Source organism: Epinephelus lanceolatus, chromosome 16 (assembly GCF_041903045.1).
Source record: "Epinephelus lanceolatus isolate andai-2023 chromosome 16, ASM4190304v1, whole genome shotgun sequence".
In the NCBI taxonomy this organism is placed as follows: Eukaryota; Metazoa; Chordata; class Actinopteri; order Perciformes; family Serranidae; genus Epinephelus; species Epinephelus lanceolatus.
This window is the reverse complement of record NC_135749.1, coordinates 17,150,977-17,175,178: the sequence shown is the minus strand read 5'-3', so window position 1 is coordinate 17,175,178 and position 24,202 is coordinate 17,150,977. Positions and strand designations below refer to the sequence as shown.

The 24,202-nt window shown below is 42.5% G+C and overlaps 1 protein-coding gene across 36 annotated transcripts in view; it reads left to right on the top strand.

Annotated features, from left to right (window-relative positions):
* clasp2 (cytoplasmic linker associated protein 2) overlaps nucleotides 1-24,202 on the top strand; it is a 75,808-nt gene that overhangs the window by 3,753 nt on the left and 47,853 nt on the right. For 31 of the 36 annotated variants that reach the window (XM_078175938.1, XM_078175933.1, XM_078175936.1 and 28 more), the window contains exons 2-7: nucleotides 2,839-2,917; nucleotides 8,078-8,181; nucleotides 9,508-9,599; nucleotides 11,330-11,405; nucleotides 13,677-13,774; nucleotides 19,339-19,409. In XM_078175938.1, coding sequence (XP_078032064.1) covers nucleotides 2,839-2,917; nucleotides 8,078-8,181; nucleotides 9,508-9,599; nucleotides 11,330-11,405; nucleotides 13,677-13,774; nucleotides 19,339-19,409 — 520 coding nt within the window. Of the gene's footprint in view, nucleotides 1-2,838; nucleotides 2,918-8,077; nucleotides 8,182-9,507; nucleotides 9,600-11,329; nucleotides 11,406-13,676; nucleotides 13,775-17,937; nucleotides 18,261-19,338; nucleotides 19,410-22,586; nucleotides 22,777-24,202 lie in introns of those variants that run through there. The other 5 variants (XM_078175950.1, XM_078175947.1, XM_078175945.1 and 2 more) reach the window with 2 other exon arrangements.

Sequence of the window (24,202 nt, the reverse complement as noted above, 5' to 3'; positions counted from 1 at the left end):
TTACCAGTTACACAGTGGCCACACAGATCAAAGTGAGTGTATATTTAGCAACACAGCTTGAGCAGGGATTTGAACTATCACAGGCCTTCATTCACTGTCAAATAAGTCAGAGAGCAGCCCACCAAAAATGTTATATTTGATCCCCTAATGGATTTATTAAAGCTGCGACCAACAATAATTTTTTTTATTAAGTCATCTGTTATCATTTTGTTTTCGTGATTAATTGTTTAATCTTTTAAATGTCAAAAAGTAGTCAAAAATAAACATCAAAGAGCGTGAGGTGACCAACACCCTAAATATCTTCAATTTACAATTCCATAAAAGAGAGAAAATCCTCTCTATGTCCTTGGTGATCAGTGAATTAATGGTGTAATTGTTTCAGCTCTAGTAGTCTCCATCTTTGCACAGTTCCTCTCAGAGATGTTGCTGTGTGATCCTTGGACCCTTAAATCACTTAAAGCCTCCCTAGAATCCAGAGTAAACCCTGTACATGGTATGCGAATTAGCAAGCTAAGCCACCATACGTACCAACCTGAGTCTCCACAAAGACCCATTCATACTGGACAAAATATTTACAGGGTTTTTTTCTTCGGCATACCTCAGTCGCACTGATGTTTTTGGAGCTTGCAGTGTAAAGATGTAGTAGTGTCCCGTGAGACGCTGTTTTGTCTACATGCCCGCTGTTTTTAGTATTTGGGATGATACCTGGGATGTGACCATTTGGTCTTTCTTTTTTCCATCTTCTTTCCTCCCTCATTCCCTCCTCATCCCTTGTCAGACTGTAACCTGCAGGAGAAAACCTCCCCTTCTTCTCCATTTTTCTGGTTTAAGGTAGATAATAAGCGCAGCCTCTTCCACCTCTCATCCTTTATCTCCTCCTCTGTGTCTCTCTCCAAGTGAAGATGCCATCTGGTTGTGGGCGCCGTGCTTGTTGGGGTGCTGGGTGGAGGAGGGGAGGCCTCAGGGTTGTTTCCTTCCTGTACTGTTTCTTCTTTCTCCTGCTGTTTTTCCTCCTTCCCTCCCTTTAAATTAGGTCAGTATGAGAGAGTCATCATAGTGACCTCAAGCTCATGTTTCCTCTCCAGGTGATTTTTGTTTTCTGTGTTATTGCTTGGCCTTCGTCCCTGTATTTTTCCTCATCGCCCCCCATTCTCCCCCTTCTTGTTTGTGTAGTTACCTGGCGCTGCGCTTCCTTTGACTAAAATAGGGAAGAAACTGCAGGCTGACTCCCCCACTCTGGGCAGAGGAGTCTGGAGAATAATGTTTTAATGGATTTTTTTTTTGGACTGTTCAGTTTTACCGCAGCACTGCCAAAACAAGCATTCCAGGAGCACAGCGCAGTGTGGGATGTGATCCTAATCAGAAACACAGTGGAAAACTCAGCTTTACCACTCGACAAAAATCCAGTCTACCTTCCCCCTACGAGTCATATCACCCACCAGCTTTTCTTTTCCGACTTCACCAAATCACAGTGGTGATAGACAAGACAGATGAGTAAGGGGGCTGTAGAGGGTCATATGACTGAAGTGTACAGATGTTGATAGTTGAAGGTCATTTGATTTTAACCATATTTCTTAAAAAGTGCAAATGAATGTGTGGTTTCATTAGCTGCTGTTATGGAGATGGTACAGAGAGGGCACAGCGAGGTTACATAAATGTCACAGCTGTTAACTCACAGTAGCCTTTGATACAGTAAGTTAAATATGACATGTGTTAAGTTTCTGAGACTTTTTTCTGACTTCAGCCAAGCACCATACTTCACAGCATTTGTGTGACACAGTTTCAACTGAAAAGTCCACTTACTAGGTTTCTTGAGCTTTCCACTGCACGTCTCCACCAGTGAATGGAGCTGGATCGGGTGCCATCACTTTTCCATTGGCTCTTTTTAAAGTCAAAATCATACCCATGTGATCTGTGTTACTGTCACCAGTTTCGATGCACCAAGTTGCCAATGAGATGCACCGTTGGCGGAGTCGGGCCGAAGCGCGCGTGACTGCCTACAGGCAGGTTGCTGTAACATCAAATGGGCATCATCGTCATTATTCATAACACAAATAAAGAAACCACCAGAGTAGCGATGCATATTTAATATGCATGCAATGCATGCGTGGACTCCGTGAATCAATCAGTCTGTAGACCCATGTTATTTAATCATCACCAGGTCGTAGAAACACCATTGATTGACAGCTTCTTAAATCTGCAGAGTTGCTTGATAGAAAATAAAATACTATGATATGCTATCACGGGAAATGTCTTTCAGAATTAAGGAGCAATTATGTTATTTTACACACTGCTTTTTTGGTAATACCCATCTCTGTATTTTTGTATTTTCAGTTTTCTCATGTGACTCTCAAGTGGCTCAGTGCAGATTAGTTCCTGTCTGTCAGTCTCTGTTGGCTCAGTCAGATATCAGAGATTTGGGGACTCAAAACAGTTTCAAAAAACCGCTGGCAGATTTACTGGCCTGCATCTTTTAAAAGGAGAGATGAGAGAGACTTTGATTCCTCGAACATGACAAAATTACCCCTCACAGTCTCGGCTCTCTGCTGAGTCAGCAACCCTCAGGAGACAGTTTGATTCAGCAATTTTTTTTATCCATTCAGGATGCCAAGATCAGATTTAAAGTTTTGTTTAAACATCTGCAGTGAGAGCTGGATTTAATCCACAGCACATGTGTCTCTCTTCATCACAGCTGCCACTGTGGTTTATGTGTAAGCTGACAGTGAAACTGGTTGAAATGTACTCAGTTCTGACATTAGGAATAATGGAAGCTACATACCTGAAGTCATGTATACAATGGTCTACTCTAACCTTTGCATCTGTCTTACTGTTTTGTAGGTGGCGTTGTTGGGGATAGACATCTGTGGTGCGTTTGTGGACCGCATGGGAGAGCGGTTTAAAGGATATCTTGGCACAGGTGAGATACCTCCCCACCCTGACTTTACTTGAGGTTATATGCTGTATTTACAATGAAACTCAATAACAGCATGTTTTTATTTGTTCTTAATTAGCGTGCACACAAAGAACCTAAAGGACATGTTTTTCTTTTTGGTACTGGAATGCTCAAGTAAAAGCAACTTTATGGTACACTGAAGGTCACTGTAATGGCACACACTGTTCAGTTCATACCTTGATTTGGGAGTTACCGTTTGGTGCGAGTTTGGTACAGTGGGGAAAAACAAATACATAAGGATGCGTTTGTTTTAATTTATTTTGAAGTGACAGTAGTGCACCTGTCAAAGTCAGACAAAATCTCTTGCTGAGGACTGTTAACATGTTGCCCACTGGCACCTTAAGTAGGCTTATACCATTTTCATTTATAAAACAAAAAGGACATTTCTGTATTACATGGGTACGTATGCCTTGAACCCACACTGTCTTTGGTCAAAGTGCTTTTAAAGTTTTTGCACCTTCATCTCGGTGTGAGTTCTTTCATGTGAAACTTTTCATGCTGCTGCCTTGGCCAGGACTCCCCTGTAAAAAATTTTTTTGAATCTCAGAGGAAATATTCCTGACAAAATAAAGGTTAAATAAAAAATGAGAATAAAAAAATATACTTTACAAACACTCTCCCAAAAGGCAACAGGTCACAACAGGCTGTATAACTGAAAGGCATCTCTTATGCTTGGAAACTGAAAATAAAATAAATGTAATAATAAAACTAAAGCTTGTGCATCAGGAGGAGTGTTTGAATCTGTCCAACTTTGGTTATATGCCAGTGTAAATGCCAGTTGTTTCAGTATTTGTTTAATCCTGTTGGTTTAATCCTGTTGTGATAAGGAGTTGAGCTTGAATTGTTTTTCCTTGTGTTGATGATCAGCACATCTGGGTGATGCTGTTGAGTGTGCCTTAGCATGTTGGATGTATTTCCATTCAGGTACTCAACAATGCTGGAGCAACACTGTTACGCCGACACACCCTTGTATACACATCTCTCTATGCTGTTACCAGGATCCTGCATGCAGGTCTCCAGTTCTGACATTTTATTTGCGCCCACCGTGACTGACTCACACACCAATTAACTTCTTGTGCTAACCTCAGCATATGTGGCTAATGACTTATAGCTAAAAGTTTCCGGGCAAAACTTGCTTGTGAACTTCTGTTCCACGAGAAGTGCATCAATCCACGTACAGTGTTTAACGTGAGGCTGTGTGCACTGAACAGTTACCTCCGTAATGTGATGGTTTGGCACTATTTTACAAACCATTAAAGTGCAGTGGTGCACTTATGGCAATTTCCTCATCCATGAAAAAGAAAACAGACCTGTACCTGTACAAATCCCACATTACATAGCCAGCATACACACATACACACGCTGTTATAATTTAGTTTGTCATTCATTGTGAAACAGATTATGAGACTAGTCTTTTTTGTTGAGTTCATTAGGCTCAAATGTAAATGTTTATCTCTCCATCATCTTAAGCAGCAAGGCTAACAAAAGGCAGCTAGTCACCACTATTTCCCCAACTATACTCAACAACACTTCTCTACACTGTTGCTTGAATAGTGATGGTTTGTGTATTGTTGTATGGCCTCTTCAGCATTTTGACCTTCCATTTTGTCTCTCGCTTCCACTTTGTGGTTCCTCTGAGACAGACCAGCAGCACTGCTCTAAAGCCTGGCACCACCCCCTCTCTACTATGCATCCTTTGCTCTCTATATTTAGGCTCTGAATTGTCTGCCATGCTGTAGCTCAGTCTATTACACCCCAAAACCACACCTCACATTCATATGACCTCATACGCTGAATCTTGTATCAGATTTCATACTCTGTGAGTGTGTGTGTGTGTGTGTGTGTGTATGTATGTGTGTTTGTTATGTCAGTGCCAGCCCTTGTGTGTGCCCGCTGAAGGTGTCACCAGCTGTCTTTGTCAGCCAGACTGACTCTTGTCACCAACAAACACACTCAGTCCTGCAGTGCGGCTCTGGGATGACTGGACCTGTCACACTGTGCAAAGTCTGCCACCACACACTCATACACACACAGACACATACACAGAAAAACACACACTCTGTATCTTGCTCACTGTCTAGGACAGTGCCTTAGCCTGGATCTGTGTGTGAGTGTGTGTGAAATAGAAGTGTGTGTTTCAGATTGATGGTAAAAGCATCTCTGAGCCACCACTGCCTCTGGAATCTCCCTCTCCCCATCTGACTTCCATCTCTCCTTTCCTGTGCTCTCTCTCCTTCCCCCTGCACCAACCCACCCTCCTCCCACACATATACACACACACACACACACTCAAAGGGGAGGAAGATGAGATCATTGAGACTGAGCGATTGTATTGATCTACAGTACTGACTCAGGGTTGCTGCCATCATACCGCACTAATGCAATGCCCGTTTAAAACATGGCTTGGAACAGGCTGATTGCTTGGCCTGTTCTCAAAAGCTGCTGATAAAAACAAAAATTTGAGTACTACATCTACTAATGCCACTACCAACATTCACAGTTAGACAAAGGGACAAATCAGTGTTTGCCTCTGGCCACCAAATCACTAAATTGATCCCCTGAAAAATACAATCAAGTCACAGCAACTTGTCAGAAGAATATTAATCTCTAAATAGCTGAATCAATCACTTGGTTTCACATCACCGCTGCGGTTATATTAGGGCATGGATCTGCACAGTTTGAGTTGCAATTGCAGTGTGGCACTGTTCCTGTCGACTCATTGACTTCAGGAAAGTGAAGAAGAGTTTGGTCACAACATCAGTATATCCAGCATCCACCAGCAAAAGTGAACTGTGAGCCTGTAAAGGCCCGCTGCAGACAACATGCTCGACTCAGTCCGCACCACTGCGGTTTTGAGGTAGAGCATGGATTTCATTAGCAGAGGTATTTGACTGTTGGTAACTATATTAGTTGTATAAGTTAGAAAAAGAGATGTACCTAAGCTGCGGTTAGAAAGATGCAAAAAAATACATAAGTAAAATACATTTGACACTCTGCAGAGCTACTGCCAATGGTGCTGTTCATTTGTTTATTCAAAGTTTATCGATACTGAACGTATTGTATTTTGAAATTGCGCTGAATTCAATACTGCACTTCCTTCCTCTCCAGCAGTGCACCTGTCAACTGAAATAAATCGGATGATTTGAGATACGTGAAGGACAGACATAGACAGACAGAAATTCTTTGCTTTATAGTTAGATATGTGTGTGCGCACATTTGTGTATGCACTTTAACAGTGTGTTTTTGACCATTGTGCAAAGTGACTTCCAGATGTGAATTGAAAATGGAAGTGAAACATTCAGCCTGTGCATAGACTTAATAATACAATACTTTGCAATACTGTAACATTAATAATACGGTATAATGATACAATAATAATGGTTTGCATGGTGACAGATAAAATAAAGTGATGTGATTGGCCCGGCAGCTGTGCCCCAGTGTGATCGCTCTGTTAACATCTTTGAAACAAAATGAGTCAATATACCACATACAAGCAAAGTGTGTGTGTTTGTGTGTTTTCATGCTTACTACAGACGATGACGTCGTGTGCAACAGTGTCCCCTCTGTCATTTTTTCTGTTTGAGGGTATTGTCCTCATTGCCAAGGCAACCAGCTGTTATGGTAACATTATGTACGCACACACAAAAAGCACGGGAAAAGGACAGATGACATCACTCCCCATGCTGAAGTTTGAGGTTAGGAATGTGGGTAGGAGTGTGTGTGTGTGTGTGCTCACACCATTCTGTGTGTGTTTGATATTATCTCACTGACTGAATGTCAAAGGGAGGTTTAGAGTTTTATGTAACTCCATCTGATTGTCAAACAAAGAAAGATCCACCAGATTTGGCATTTTGTCTGAACTGGGTAGTGGAATTTGTCAAACCATTTAAACCATTATATATTGGGGATTTTTGACTTTGTGAGTTAAAGAATAAGACTGGAGATGCTTTTGTTTATCTCATGAAAAGACCAAAACCGCAGCTCCACCTCTCAGTACTTTCTGACTTCCCTATCATGTTTGTGGCGCTCATCCAGAAGCCCATTGGTTCCTCCTGAACATGTCAATTAAATTAAAATCATTTCTTAAAATAGCCCAAAACTGTAGTTTTTAACAAACATTACTCAACAAGAAGTAGTAGTTCATTTGTTGTGGACTCTTTTCAGCTGCGAATTGTGCATGCTAGTGAGCATTTATGAAAGCAGCACCATGTACACATGTTCATCACAATGAAGAAACACGTCAGCCAGTGCAATATTTTGGCTCATTGATGCATTTTTAACAGCAATTGCACAGAAGAATAAGATAAATCACGCTTTGGATAACCAGAAAATTGTTTAAGTTGGTCTCTTCACAGGTTGTGTTGATACTAAGAAAAACATTTAATGTCTGGTGACATGTTCTCTTCAGTAAAGATTAGTTATTCATATTGCCACCTACAAAGGGTCCTCAGTTAAAATGCTGTCAAATAGCTGCTCCTCTTATATTAAAGCTGAAAATACACTTAAAGCCGAGGGCCCTCCTGCTAACTCTCTCACATTTCACAGAGGATTGGAGTAACCATCTGAAACATTTGTGCAGTTGCCAAAATCCTCACAGTTCACTTGAATGCCACCATTTAAAGGCTCTTACTTTTATTCCTGTACAGGGTGCGTCGCTGCATTACATAGGCCGTGCTACTGGAGCAGTTGTGTGTGTTAGATGGAGTGGAACTGACGCGAGAGCATTTGATGATCCTGACGTTATTTTAGTCACGGTCCATTTCTCATTTCCTGTCCTCTCTTTCCCCTCGTCTAATCGGAGCCTTGGTGTCGATGGTGGCATTGCATAAGCTTTATATTGCAATGTTTATGTGTCTTTCTCGCTCACGCACCCACAGATTGTAACTAATGATAATCAGACATCTTTGTGTATTTGTTTTTTAACAGCACTCCACTGGGGGGCACTCTTTATTGCCTTTGGTCTTTGAATCCAGCAGAGACTCAGTGTCATGTGTGGCCTCATTTCTCCTGTACTTGATGTAAATACTGCACATTAAACTGCATTTTTCATACAGTGACTCTCATCACTAACCCGCCCTCTCTGTCTCGCTCTCTCCCTTCATCCATCTCTTTCACTGACTGTAGTTTTGCCAGCTTTGGTGGACAGGCTGGGCGATGGGAAGGACCAGGTCAGGGAGAACAGCCAAGCCCTCATCCTTCGCTGTATGGAGCAGACTGCCTCGCCCATGGTGAGAAAAACACACACACACACACACACACATACACACACAGACATGCATACAAATACTAGCCTCAGGACCAGACATTTCTCTTGTAATATACGTCACTTAAATAGTGATTAAAACCAGGATATCCGCCAATTGAGAAATTGATTTCAACCACCATATGTGACGTGACAGACATCACACAAAGATCATTTAGACGTTAATCCCCAGTACCCGGTCCACTTGGAAAGGTGGTCTCAAGTACAGTTTATGTGTACTCCAGTGTACACATCAGGTGTGAACAGCAACTGTACCAAACACAGACTGCTGTTTTATGTGACTACGAGGAGTTTTTTACCTGTTACGAAACAGGCTCAATTTAATACTGATGCCACTAAATCAGATGGCAGCACACACAGACCCAGATCGAGCTTTGCTGCCACCTGCTGTCGTAGATCCAGCGGGAGGCTCCGCGCAAGCCAGCAGCGGCTCGTCTTCTGGCCAGGAGCAGAGCTTCACCTCGCTGCTTGGCTGGTTCCCACTGATGATGCTCTGTGGGGCAGTAGTATTCGTCTGCGGTGCCATTTTCTACACTGTAGCGAGGAAATGTCACATAGATGATGACGCAAATGTGCTCAGGTACAAAACAACATTACTAATGTGAAAGCTGAGGAGTGGGAAAGTGGATAATTGGGGGACAATCGTACACAGGCATGGTGCAAATCAATCGTATGTAAAATCAAAACGACGTTAAGATTTGGGATATCATTAATACTTTAAATGTCCTGGTTTTAAAGGGTGTTTTACAGTTAAGTCATGCAATTTCTTGTGTCCATAACGCCCTGTCCTAGTATCAGGAATTCTGTTATTTTTAAGTTCAGGAACTGACTGTAGATGAGATGAAAGGTTGCACTGTGAAAAACTGTGTTGTATCGTGTGTTTTGTGTGCTGATAAAAGAGTCAGCCGACAGCAGCCCTCAGATCAATTGTAGTTTTTCCAGTCTGTTTCAAGAATGCACAATCAAGATGCAGAACAGGAACAGCAGACAAATCACAGCCACCTCCACATCAATAGGTAGCCACTACAGCTGAAAAGTAGTCCATGTTTTGGGCTCCCTCACCTGGGTATTAAAGGAATTACACAGGCTACATCTTCCTCTGCTTTATGTCATCTACACACAGTACACATGCACATCTTCACAGATTGTAACCTCCCCTGTGCTCTGTAATCTGCTCGAACCCCCGATGAGCTGCCTGGTATAACCTTCCTCGGCTGGTTCCTCCTAATACTGTCTTTCTGTCTCTCTCCCTCATCCCTCCCTTTTCTCTCTCGCCCTCTCCTTCATCCAGTACGTTTGGGAAAGGCTACTTCCTGGTTTCAAACACAAGAACTTCCGCAGTCGAGAAGGAATCTGCCTCTGTCTCAGTGCCACGCTCGCCTCGTGAGTAACTTCCCCTCTTCAGCTGTTATCACTTCCAGGGTGAAATAATACAGTGTGAATTGTAAAGCTGTTAAATGTCTGCACATTTTTCTCATCCTGTGGGCAGAAGGTCATACAGTAGTCTTTAAAATAAATTCAAAATGTAAAGATAGAGTATATTAAATCCTACTTACTATAAACCAACTAACTGACCTTTTAAATATATAAAGAATATTTTTTTGTGACCTAGATTCTACAATCTTAATCCTGCTCTGACACCCTATATCTTTAATGTGAGTTAATTTGTGCACTGCACACTGAGGAGTCAACACTACTCTCGATTTGTTTTATTCAAGAAATGCAGTCTCCAGGATTAATCTTCTTAACTGTGTGTGTGACGCTATGGAGGTGCCACACGTGCTGCAAATGGCACCGCCGCTTTTGTCATGTGATCTTAACCTTAAAACACACATGCTGGCTACAAGTTGCTTTCAGAGAGATTTAAAAGTCTGTTCTTAGTTCACCCCGGCCTGAACTCTCACATGCCCGGCTGTCAGGCTTGATGGAAGACTTGCTTTTCAACATTTAATTTGAATTGGACTGTATCTTACTACTATGTTCCAAAGAAAATACTGCAGCCCATTTAAGCCTCATTTCCGCTGCATGTTACCAGCACGGCTTTTTTTTTTTTTTCATTGGTGACATTTGTAGATACCACCTTGGTCAAGATTCAAAGTGAGCTCAGCTGTTAAGACACAGTGGACCACTGATTGGTCAGAGAGTTTGTCACCAGCAGACCTTTTTTTTTCCATTCACTTGACCCAGATTTATTAAAATGGCGACCTCCAAATTCATGCTCTGGTCAGTTGACAAAGTGCAGACGTTCCTCTGTTTGGTTGTGAATGAAAGGATCCAGCGAGAGCTTGATGAATCTGGGTAGAACCAGTGTTTGTGTCGTGATCAAGATGATTTTACAGCAATTTTACTCGACATCGCTACGACAAACAGACAATTTCCCTACATGAACGGGGTACTATCTGCAGTAGAAAACAAAATCAAATCAAAAGTGAGCGGAGTAGTCAAGTAGAGTCAAGTTGAGTCAAAACATGCAGTGGAAATGAGGTATTAGTGATGTTTTTCCAGAAGCCACAGGAGGTCAAAGAGATCTCATCTGGGAAAAGAAAAGAAAAGAGATCAATTGAAATTGGCTTGTTGGTTAAGCCAGATTTTTTTCCAGATGTTTTCTATACGCATTTTTCTTCGTCTTCTGTTGATTTCTAAACGTATTACTTTCTTCTTGTTTTCTCCAGTTAGTTATGAGAGTATTTCTGCTCTTGTGCAGTTTGTAGTTAAGTTTTGTTTTCTACCTTTAGGTTACTAAACGGGGCAGATCTGGGCTGTTCGAGTGGCAGTGCTAATTTTAGCATCTTTTTGCTAATGGAAAGTGACACTGTTGTGCTAAATGCTAAGCTGCTACCTGATAGTAAAGCTAAGTGTTCACTCAGCGTCCATTAAGCCTGAGCAGACTGATTTAAAACACAGCACAGGAATGATCTATTTTTTGGGTTTTGGAATGTTTATAATTCACAGTCTCCCTCGTAAGAGGAGAAGTGCTCTCCTCATTCTTCAATATGTAATATGAATGATGGGCAATGTTTTCATTAGACAGAAAATATTTTATACTTGCTTTACCTTGTCATGAATAGATATCATCCCTCTCATTTCCTCATGTCCTTGTGGCTCTTTTTCAGGTATGGAGCCCAGCCGTTGAGCCTCAGTAAACTAGTCCCTCATCTCTGCACTTTGACTGGAGACCAGAACCCACAGGTAAGAGACACGGAGCTTTAGGAATTTGATACTTGATCAACAAGCCTTCATGTCTGTGTATACTGTAATTTCTGTGTGTGTGAGTAGGGCTGTGTATTGGCAAGTCTCTGGTGATCCAATACGTATCAAAATACACGGGTTAAGATTCAGTATATTGTGGTATATTGCAACACTGTAAGCAAGGCTGTATATTGTGGGTTTCATAGGTCTGTTTTGTTTTTATGCAAGCAATATGTCTTCATGTTGGAGTGGTAGAGCATGGTTGAAGATAGATTACAGCCATAGAAACAGAACGAATATGAAGGACATTGAGTGGTTTGTCAAGGCCATCTGACTTGTACAGAAGAAAATGATTTATGTTAGTTGTCAGACGTCAGTGGGGCTGTAAAGTGTGTTCCACTCACTAGTTTGAGAATGCTGTACTGGCTTATTCTCTATTTTCCTAATTAAACGAAAAATTATACAATCTTACTCTAATCCATGTTTCTCTTTCACGGAAATATGGTTGACGTTATCTTAATAACCGTGTTCACTCATCTTAAAACACACTTCATTCAAAACATTGTTAGTTAGTCTTGTTAGTTGTTTAGTTCTATGTTTCTCAGCTCTCCACTGAGCTGCGGCTGTCATTGTTCTTCAGAGGCAGCTACAATGCATCATGTTTCAGCAAACATTAAATTTGTGGCACCAACAGAAACAGGGAAATAACAGTTTTGATTTCTTATTTGAAAACATATTACGTCACTGCTCACTTACTCGTTACTGCAAAACCTTGCCTTAGTGAGTCGGTTTGTTTATATGGGTGTTTCTGCGGCAGTTGCAGTGGCAGTGGGACACATAAAAATGGCCATCGCTGTGACCATACGGCTGATCTGCGATGATTTAAATGGGAATGTCCGTTCTACTCATTCTATTTCTGTGATTATAACTCTGCTAGTTAGCAGTCATGGGTTTAAACACAACACAAATGAACCACTGCCTCAGATCTTTGAGATACTGTCTTACACCTTGAGTTGGGCACTGAATGTGGTGATTTTTAAGGGTACCAACCGAATTGCGTTGGTATTACTAAGTACTGATTCATCCATTTCAGGACACTTTGCCACAGAGACAACAGAGCTCCACAGAGCCTGCGCCATTTAGAAAGAAGGCAAAAGCGGTGCAAAGTGCCCTGAAGCTGGGAACCTGACCATGGAGCTCTGTTGGCTTCCCAGCAAGCAGAAACTAGCACTGTATCACTGATAGTTTTTAGTCTATCTGGTCTGTTTTCTTGTCTATTCCATTGTGAAATAGGCGGGTATCACAGTTGTTTGTGATTGTGTTTTTTGAAGGATGTAGCCTACTTATTCCGCATATTTGTCAGTTGTGTCTAAACAGAGAGCAAGAGAGACGAGCAGATACATATACACAAACATATACACACACAAACACACCCAAGCAGACAGAGAGATATACTCTGTGTGCTTGGAAAAGAGCAGGGAAGCAGAGAGAGTTTGAGTTACCAGCACTGTTGCCAGTATCGGTTCAAATGTGAACTGTATCCAACCCTACTTAAACCCCTCTGTGTGAGTGGGTAGAGGTCCTGAGTGTCTTTCCTGTATCACTCCGTAGCTAAGCTTGTGGTTTAGCTCTCAGCATCCAGAGTGTGTTGGCAGGCATCTTAAGGCAGCTCTGTGATTATTACTGTTATTAGTGAGGAGATGGGCTCTGTAAAGTCCCCCCCACCCCACCCTACCCACCCACCTCCAGCCTCACTGCTGAATCATGAGCACCAACACCCAACCATTAACACACACAACAGTACTGGCTGAGTATGTGTGTGTGTTAGAGAGAGAGGGATAGAGAGAGGTTGGTTATAAGCTCCTGTGGAGTTGCACCCCAAAGCTGAAATCTGCTCCTATCGTCTACCCAATGATTATCTACCCACATACTGTCCCGACCAATCAAAATCCTCAGCATGCCCGCCCACCCTCAGCTGCAGAGAATCCCTTTAACAGCATCCCACTACCAATCGCAACAGTGCTCACAACATTATGAGCAAATCAGATGTCTCCCATTAGGGGGATAAGTGCGGGCCCTTAAGGGTTTCTTCTTTAATGTGTTTACAATCACAACTCTTAGTGTGTAACCCCAGACAGTTGAGTGTAATCTGTATGGATTTATTAATAAATTTGACAAACTATTTTACATGGTATATCAGTGCAAGTGTAGCCTTTTGTGTGTGAGCGTGTGTGTAGGAATTTTTAACTGGTTAATGTTTGCTGTCTGCAGGTACGTGAGGCCTCCATAACAACACTGGTGGATGTTTATCGTCACGTTGGAGAGAGGGTCCGGGCAGACCTAGGAAAGAGAGGGCTCCCTGCTGCACGGTAAGTTAATTTCCATGTGTCAGATGTTGATGAGCTCTCTTTGTGAGCGCTTGTATTTTTATTTTTGTGTGTGTGTGTGTGTGTGTGTGTGTGTGTGTGTGTGTGTGTGTGTGTATGTGTGTGTGTGTGTGTGTGTGTGTGTGTGTGCGCGCGTGCGTGTGCCTGCTCTGCACAGCAGGGGATGAGTTGTGTGGTCGGTCTGTGGGTCCCATGGCCTTGGCACTCAGTCTGTCCCAGGCCACACCATGCACCACTCTGCCCTTCATACACACAGAGAGGCACTTTCATCCAGAGCACAATGCTGACTGACAGGGGGAGGAGGGTGGGAGGGGGCAGATGGGGTACAAAGGCGTTGGGTGGAGAAACAAAGTCGAGGAAAAATCGGAGAAAGTGTGTCTGTGTGTTCGTGTCATCTGAAGACATCCGTCAAGTGGTTTCGTCCCTCTTTGGTCGTCCTGGTTACATGTGCTGGGTTGAGGGTTATTCTGAGCACACACAGTGACCCCCCCTCCCCTCTGTCTCCAGTGTGTGAGATCAGCAGCCAGCGTTGTGTGCTGACTGCTCAGTATGAGTCTTGCGTCTGTGAATGCTGGCCATGACCATGTGTCATGTGTTGCGCATATTAAGCCTGTTCGTCTCCGCTGTAAACACACTGTCTGTGTATGTGGGATTTATGCAGACTGGCATGTGTCTGTTATGTGTAGAGGTCTGACAGATGCAGTGATTTACGTCTGACCTCTTTTGTCCAATGCTTATTCTTCTTCTATTGATGTAGTGTAGAAATATTATGAATTCTTCAAAATATGCACACATTTTTTCATGAATCAGGGTAAGCATAAATATATGTTTTGTTGCAGTGTTCACTATTAATATTGGAGCACTGCTGGTGTGAAGGCGAGGTAGAGGTTGTGTGTGAGGGTTAGTATATGGTTGCCGGGTGGAATGCAGGGCTGCGGCCAGGGTCTTGCTGACCAGATCACATATCAACTCTCGAGAGGGGGTGTTGTGACAGAAAAACGGAGTGTAGAAGGTCGAGAATAAGAGGTGAAAAGGTGGAGAGAGCATTACAGAAAGCAGAATGAGAGGAGTTGACTAGAGGACTGCCTTTTATGATATTCTTTAAACACTCAGGAATTGTGTTTGACTAATGTTTCTAACACAGGGTTAGCCTGCATAAAATCTTTGACATGTCTGGATTATAGCAGCTTGTGACACAGGCACTAACAATTATTCTCCAAGGGACATTTTGAGTAATAGTCTCTCTCGAACACTCCCTCCCCCCTTTTAGGGCTCCCAACTAACTTCTTACATTGGTTGCACACATGGGTGCACCGATGCCTTGTGGCACCATGGTAATACCTTTTTTAAAGCGTTACCTGTTTTGTCAGTTACCGTACAAGTTGGTAATTTCTTAACAAGGATTGTAACGGTACACAGAACCTCTGTGTAGGAGTCAAGGTTCAGAGTGAGTTCAGTAGAGCAGGAAAAAAAACAAATGTAAAAAACAAGGATGTTTGTTTCCATTTATTTTGAACAGACCAAAGACAGGCACAGTCCTCCTGCTGGGGACTAAGGTAGCAGTTTGCCCACTGACAACTTTGGTAAACTATTTTTTTGTTATAAAAATAAGGAACATTTGAACACGTCTGTATTACACTGTACAAATGCTCAACAGGTCAAAACACTGTACAAATGCTCAACAGGTCAAAACAGGCTGTAACATTAAAAGCATCTCTTATGATATGAAACTGAAAATACGAAATACATAGAACAATAAAAAATAAAACTTGTGCATTAGGACGAGTGTCTCAATTCTGCCAGAGTGTGACTGAGCATAGACCTACAGCTCAAAGTGTTTTGAGCAGAGGTTCGTAGTCCACACTGACTCTGAGACATGCTCATGTAACCCTGGAACCCTTCCTGTTTTTTTACCCTGTAGATGTGAGCTTGCTGGCTTCACTACCTGGAATATTCTGGCATAGTACGTATGTAAAAATTAGACCAATGTCCTCCTCTGAAGCCAACACAAAAACTATTGTTGTTGAGAACATTTTGACTGTCAATCAGCCAGCTGAAAACAGCTTGGTCAGCCGCTGTCCTCTCAGTGCTGCTGACAGACAGACGGCTGGTACTGACAGCAGAGATGGCCGAAGAGAGGTCAAAGTGAATAAGGAGTAGCACTCACGGGCTGCTCACATCTCACTTTTAATGTGGATCCCCAGTGAGACTTTTACATTTTAATTTTAATTTGTTAAACACAAGCAAAGCATTGTTAAAGTGAAATACTGTTAATGAGTCAAATTAAAGGAGCAGAAGACATGTAAGCAGTTTTAAAGATGTTCTCTCCTTTCAGCATCTACAGTATGTGCAGGCTGCTCTGTCTGGAGGCTCCTGCGATTCACAGCCGAGCAGTGAAAGTTAAAATATGTGGTTTACAAACTGTGTCAGTTTAATGACAAGAACTACTATTACCCCGAATTAGGTTAGTCCCTAAAGGGGTGCCTGGATGTTCAGAACAGGATCGGAAAATAGTTTCATTTCATCATTCAGGTCAGTTAATCTGGTCAGAGCTCAGCACAACGCTGTGTACTGTTTGTTAGTCAGTGTCGGATGAGATCACTCATCCTACAGTGAACCTGGTAACCCCTTTCACATCGACAGTGACACGGGTTAAACCTGCTCTGGCTGTCAGTCTGAATGGGTCAGCAGGAATCATCTGACCCGTCTGTTTGACCCAGCTCGTCCTGTCCCGCATTGAATGTGGGTCAGACACTACCTGGATTTCTGTGTGTGTTTTATCAGTCAGCACTGCTATTGAATTTTAAACATTTTAATGATTCTACAGGGTTCCCATGGGTCCTTGAAATCCTTGAAAGTTGAAGTGAAACAGAAATAAATAGATGTGGGTCATTAAAAGTCCTTGAATTTATATATTTGTGCAAGAATAGTAAATAGGCTATGTTTCTGTTTGCATGTGTGTCTCTGCAGTTGCATCATTGTTTGATATACCACCTGCCTGGGGAGCACGATGGTCACATGCGTGCATGAGTGATTGAAGTCAAATGATGCAGGTTAAACAGCGGCAAGTGAGCAAGAAAGCTAAGGTCGACGAACCCTTATCTCTGCCTGGACAATGTAATACAAGTTCATGTCATGGGCTGAGCAGCTTTGATGAGCTATGATGCTGGAGCATCACACAGGGCAACACTCTGCAAGTTGACCTTAATTACCCTTGATCCATGTCTCAAACTATGCTGTGTTGGTCCTTGAATTTGAGGAAATTGGGCCTGGAAAGTCCTTTAAAAGTCTTTGAATTTGATGTTAAAGAATGTGTGGCGACCCTGATTCTAAACTGACTAAAACCTAATTTTGAAGCAGTATATCTCTGATGTCCTTTTAGGGTGTGTATTTCTAAGGCCTAACAGTGATTTGTATGGACGTACTGTTATAGACTATAGACTAGCTATTAGTAGGTCAGATGCCGGTTGAATGAGCGTTCATTGGACCTGTCTCGTGCACACATATCTTGTTCGAAAGAGAAATTAGCTACCTGGAAGGTCACCTCGCTGGAGTTGAAGTGACCCCTTTTTCAATGACAGTCTGCGTCCACCACAGATTTAGAGCTCAGTGTAAAAGGTGCAGCAGTGTGAGGACTGGATCCTGGAATTAAGAGTTGTGATGAGGGAGGTGGGAATGAAAAGAGATGGGAGGGAATATAGGCAAGTGGGGTGAGAAGGAGAGACATAGAGGGGGGAGGAGCAGCCTTGCTTTCTGTCTGCTGCTAGCTGTAAAGCCCCTCCCCCTCTGACGAGTGTGTATGTGTGTGTGTGTGTGTCTGGATCTGGGAGGGAGGTTATGTAAAGGGTAACTGAATCTCTTCGCTGTCACACAAACAGGCCCACTTGTCTCTCTCTCACACACACACACACATGCACACATAGACCCTGCCTGAGATTTAACGCTTTGTAACACTGTGTAGATTTCTTAGTGGGTGTGTGTGCTCAGCGTACAGTACATATGTGCGACAGTAGGTGGTGCTTTGTCGTATGCCTGTAGCATGCTTTGGTCTTTCGCTGTTTGGCTCCTTCTCTCTCTCTCACGCCCTCCCTCCCTCCTTCCTCCCTCCCTCCTTCCTTCACGGAGCCACTGCACCATGTTGGATACAAAGAGCTGAGGGAAGCTGAGGACCAGAGCGTGTCACTAGCATGGGAGCTAATGTAATGTTGCGCAGCAACGCAGCAACCTATTAATCAGTCCACTGGGAAATACTGAGGCAAACGAGTATAGAGGACTAAAGGCTGGGATATTTCTGAGCCTAATAGGCAAACTAAAATGCAAATGAAAGGAGGGGAACCACGTGAAAACGCTGCACGGCGGAGGAGCCCATTGCAACACTAGTCGTCACTTTACAGGAGCTGCTAAGCTGCCTTGTAGTTGTGGACCAGCACCCAGACACCAAAAGATAAACATAGACAGACAGAGGACGGTGTGTATGACTCTTATTCTTGTGTGCTCACATTCATGGCTAACCTTTGGCAAGGAGGTATCAGGGCATGTTACTGGACATGGGTCATTGTGTCTTTGTTGTGTTATTGTCATAGCAGTCATGTGTAACCAATATGTATCCACACCGCTTAGTGTACAGAAGATGTTTGAGGCTATTATTTGTACAGAGATGTTATTTTTGCCGGACTTGTCTGTGATTGGAATAGATCTTTGCGTTATTAAGATGCAGACAGTCTTACCTTCACATCATGTGACTGAGAGATCTGGCTTTGGATTGTGTGTGTTTTTGTGTGTTTGGTGCTGGATGCAGGACGTCAGATTGACTCTTGTCGTGTTGCAGCTGCAGCTTCATGAGTGTGACTGGCATAATAGACACACCCACCCGCCGACAGGCAGACAGACAGACGGGCGGGCAGACTGTCCACATGTTGCTGCTGTTGATACTTTCACTTGGGATTCAAAGCACCTTGCCTGTCTCTAGGTCAAAACTGTGGGCTGTATGTATGTGCGTGTGTGTGTGTGTGTGTGTGTGTGTGTGTGTGTGCAGCCATCTGTGTGTGCATTTTCTTTGTCATGATTCTGTTTTAGCCACAACAATCAATCAGTGGCGAACTATTAACTTAATCGCCAACTAATTTGATAATCTATTAATCAATTTTGGTATTTTTCAATTAAAAGATGTAAAAATGATCTGATTCCAGCTTCTTAAATGTAAACATTTCTTGGTTTCTTAACTTGTAAATGGAATACCTGTAGGTTGTGAACAAAACAAGATATTTGAGAACGTCGTCTTGGGCTTTGGGAAACACTGACCAACATTTCTCGCCATTTTCTGACACTTTATAGACCAAACAACTGATCTATTAAATAATAAACAGATTAATGGACAATGAAAATGGTTGTTAGCTGCAGCCCTAGATCCTGTCAAGGAGGATCACTGCATATAGTTTTCCTAATTCAGTCTCATTTTGCTGTTTCCAATTCTGCATTTCTGGTTATTTCATTAGCTTTGTTGTGTATGATGTGTTCTAACATTTCCTCTCTCTCTGTCCCTCCAGGTTACAGACGTTATTCGCTCGTTTTGATGAAGCCTTGAATTCAGGCAACATGGCTCTCAGCCCGAGTCACGGTCAGTGCCTCCTCTCATTTATATTGCCACAGATGTACTGGTCTCTTAGAGCCACCAAGTTTAGCCATGTTGTTGAGATGATTTTACTGTTGTCAGGTATTGGGTGTGTATTTAAAAAGAGTGTGTGTTGGTGAGTGCTTGTGCGTGTTTCTATCCGCATGTGCTCTTGTGGTTGTGTCAGTTTGTTGCCATGAGCTCCTGTAAGAGGACCTAACAGGATTAATGGTTTAATCTGTGTGTATGTGTGTGTCTGTGTGTTATTCTGTTGGGTTTCTGGCTGAGCCAGACCTGAGCTGAAGGCTACTGCTTCTGCTGAGTGCTTTGCTGTCCAGCAGTAGATTGTGTGTGTGGCTGTGGATCTCTGGGAGCCTCAGGCTCACCCAGTGTCACTCGACCATGGAAAGTTCTAATGGTATTGATGACATCCCTTACAGCAATGTTTCACTTTGTTGTTTTCACCTTTCAGAATCCCTTTACAGATTCATTGACACCATTGAAACTGTTCAGTTTGCCTTCGTGCACATGTATTGGAATTGTGATTTTTAGACTTGACTGATGGAATAATTAAGTGTATGTGTGAAACATGTTAACTGAATAATGATTCACGAAGTGGTCTCTTTTGGTAGTTGGCCAGAGAAGCTGTTAGCTCCTATTGTGTCGGTTCCACCAACAAATTCATTGTTTTATAGAGATGTAACAATCCAATATGTATACTGTTTTCAGTGCTGCAGCAATCCCTACCTTAATGTTACCTTGTATAGAAATAATTGCAGTTGCCAATTTTGAATTTAGGAAAAATAGAGTGTTGGTATTGGATTGATATTTGGTATGAGCACTTTCTCAGAGTTGAGATTTCAGAATTGACTGACCCAAAGTGCTGTCAGCTTCAAAAAGGCAAGGACTACAGTATGAGATGAATGGATATATTCATGATGAGATGCTAGACATCATGTTTATCGTAATAGAGAACACCAAAAGTTCCATTGTGGTGGCACATGGCCTTAAGAGATAATATCAACAGAGGGATGTTAGCCTTGATCTTTTCTGGGTCATTCTAATAATATGTCAGCCGCCAACCTGCCTGTCCTTTTCCAAATCTCTTGAATGTGACCACAGAAATAAGGAGGAAGCAAATCTGGCTGTTTTAAGTCATCTGATATTAGGCTAACTTCTCTTGATGTAGCTAAATATTAGCTAGTTGTCGGAGTTTCACCGACAGTATCTATTTGTCTGTAAAGACTGTGACACTCCCTCAGTCACATTTTTAACCATCATAAAAAATTTGGTTTTCTTTTCATCATAGTTAGATCTAGCACATAGCATATCTGAGTATAACAGGAAAGGGTAAAGTTGAATGAGGTTTTGACGGGCACCACTTTTGCTCAACTATGATTTGAGCTCAGAGAAAAGGGCTTATGAGAGGGCCAGTTGGTATCAAAAGAGGAAAAGTTGAGTATGTGTTCTCTGTAAGTTCAGTAAGGTCTGCTGTTGGTGTCAAGCAGAGCCTGTCATTGGCTGTTAGTACCTTTAGGCTGTCCTGTCATAGTCTCTATCTGTCTAACGACGACGGCAGCGGTTGGTGCCTGGTCGGCTGTTGCAGTCTGTTTACTTGGTAAGAGAGACATAGGGAGAGACGTGGCGAAGAGCTCAGGGCGTGTAGTTGGTGGAGTTGCCATGATGCTGTCTCTGGTGGCAGCGCAGGGATGGAGGGAGATCTCCCCAGGGTAAAGTTGGGTTTTTGAGTCCATACTTAAGTTGCTGTTATGATTAAATGATAATGGGATGTCTTTTTATACTTCTGTCATGTGCTTTGCAGGGCATGAAAGCACCGTTTGTTATTATCTAGATGCAGTATTTTTATTTTACCTACTATTTTTAGACTATCACATTTCTTTTATAGTGTTAGGGAAAAGATAATAGGAGGAAAGTTTGAGAAGAAACAGGTGTAGATGGTCAACAAAGCATTGAGTTGCGCCTTTGACACAACCATCCCTCATACCTGAGACACTGACAGCTCTACACTATACCTGCAGCATAGGAGAACTCTCTGCCTGCCTAGAAGCAGGTTACAAACCTAACAGCCACATATGAATGGGGCTGCTGACCCACTGGTTTTGTGTCACCCACCGCTTCTTTAGGTAGCTCCTTAAAAAACTCGACTATATTAAAACTCGTGGGAGAAAGTGGCAACAGATGCTCACCAGGGTGATCTTTGGCTTCATGCCTGGTTGTTTGGCCTTGGCTGCCACCTCAAGTGTACTTAAGCTTCAATCGTTTGTAATTCTCAGCCACTGCAGTTTGTCAGTGCGACAATTCGTTGAGTCACACGACTGTAAATTGTTGCTGCTGGTGTTACTGATTGATCTGCAGATTATTTTCTTGATTATGATTTGTTCTATAACGTCAAAATTGGTAAAAGGGGCCCGTCATAGTTATCGAAAGCCCAAAGTTTCCTCTTCATGTTACATGCTTTGACTACCTACAGTGCAAAACAAAAGACATTAAATTTTAGAGCTAAAATGATTGGTCAATTAGTTGATCAACAGCAAAGGTATCTGCAGCTAATTTGATGAGGTAATCCTCTCATTTTGCAGATTAATTTCTGTCAACCAACAAATGGTTTCAGATTCTAGTTTCCTATGTTTGTGAGTACTCCATAAAGGCACTAAACAGAATTAACTCTCATTTGCAAAGCACATTTGAATCTTTCAGTAAGATAAACAAATAATGTTGGAGTCTGTTATTTCCCTATCTTGTGCCTGCCTTCTGAACTCATGTTTGGCTCTCAACAAGTAACACTGATCAGCCCGAGGCTCGCAGGCAACTCTATTTTTGGCGAGAAAACCTACCAAAAAGGGGAGCAGAAGGTGAGCCTGAGCTGGTGTTTTTATCTGAACACTCACACAAGAGCCTACCAAGATTTCAAGCTGCGAGTACAGGATTCAAACTCTCACCATACACTAAAACACACAAACATAGACACACACATACACACAGATTCACTTTTACTCGCCCTTGCCCCACATCTCTTTTAGACCAGCTCTTGGCGTTTGCTCTGAAGGGTTTGAGGCAGCTGTTGCTGAGAGAATGGGGGGAGGAAGGGAGGCAGAGAGGGAGGGCAAAGGATTGAGGGAGGAAGCTGACAGAGATCTCTCGCAGTAGGCGAGTCACAGCGCTGTGCCTATCACTGCCTCTCCCTGATTCATGATGACAGAGACAGAGAGAGATTGAACAAACAAGAGTGGAAAGGAGATAGAGGAGAAAACAAAGGAGAGAACAGAAGGAGAGGAGCAAATACAGACAAAGGCAACAGGAAGTTTCTATCCATAACGCACTGTAACCATGGCAGTTGGGGATGATGGCGATGGTAAGTGTGTGTCTGTGTGTTTAATCTCATCTGGCTGTGGATGCTGGCACTCTGACAAAGGCTTGTCAGCATATGGTTTTAGATTGAAATCAGCTTAAACATGAAGCACTTTCACCCCAAGTGCTCTGGCTGGGATGTAGGCTGCATCTGCATGAGTGCATGCACGAGAGGGAAAACTGGGGTGTCCTGAAATGTCTCCATCATGACGTACTGTGTTTGTGCGTGTGTCTGAATACACAGCACTGGTGCAAGAGCATGTGTGTATCCTAGCAATTCATTATTTTTTGTTTTATTTTTGAAAATAATATGAGAGAGAAATGGGACATATTTGACAGAGGAGCTGGATACAGTTTCAACTTGCAGCCAGAGGCCTGACTTGAACCCAAGATATTAGTTACATGGAGCAGTCTGCACCTCAGCTACCCAAGAAACCAAATGCTTAGAGTGGATATTGTCTTGGGATCCATGAGCAATTTCTCCATTTGATTTTAAAAATTAAAGAAAACCTTGAAAATGAAAGCAAAGCAAATAATACTGTAAGTTTACTGAGTAGTAGCCACTCATTCTCTGCCTCTTTTTCTCCCACTTTATCTCATTCTGTCGCAGTAATATGAGGTCAAGTGTGTGCTGTTCTGTCTGCTTGTAACTCTCACTGTCGGGGCCAAAAATCTGTCAAGTGTGATTTAACATTTTCATTGGTTGTACCGGTGCGCTTGATGTTTAACAGGTGTGTCTCTGTATGTGTACTCTGCCTCTGATTGGCTCTGACCTTGATATTCTTTTAGCTGAATGTGGGTGGGGGGAATTAAAGGTGTGTGTATGTGTGAAACATGGCCCTGTATTCCTCGCCGAGCCATATCACAACCTTATAACATAACAATAATTCAAAATGGAAGAGTAAGTCTGGAGGGAGCCCAGCGCTGTCTAGGATTTCTTTTGAGAAACGAGCCAGTGCACAGATGATTTATGATTGTTAATTATGAACACACAATCCTCATTAAGATAATGCCCATTATAGCGCACTCTGCTTGTCTTGACTCCAGCTTTGTGGGTTTCCTCCCACATTAGACCAAAATATCCATCCGAGGATGAGAGCAGGAAAAAGGCGTTTGTTTGGATGCATGTTAAATTTAGATTAAACATTATTAACACGGCTGAGAGAATTCTGTTTCTCTCCTCTCTTTTCACATTGTGCCCCTTAATGTCATCTAATATGGCAGTGCAGTCATATACAGACCAAATTATCTAACTTTGGTGCTTGCTTTACTTTCTGTCATGCAGAACATTAAGCCCGTCCCTTACAGAATTACAATACACCGCTATATGTCACACATCAAAAATACAAGAACACATTTTGAGGTAACATAGGGGGAAAAAAGGAAAAATTATAACATTATGTATCCTAAAATACTAAACGTTAAATAAC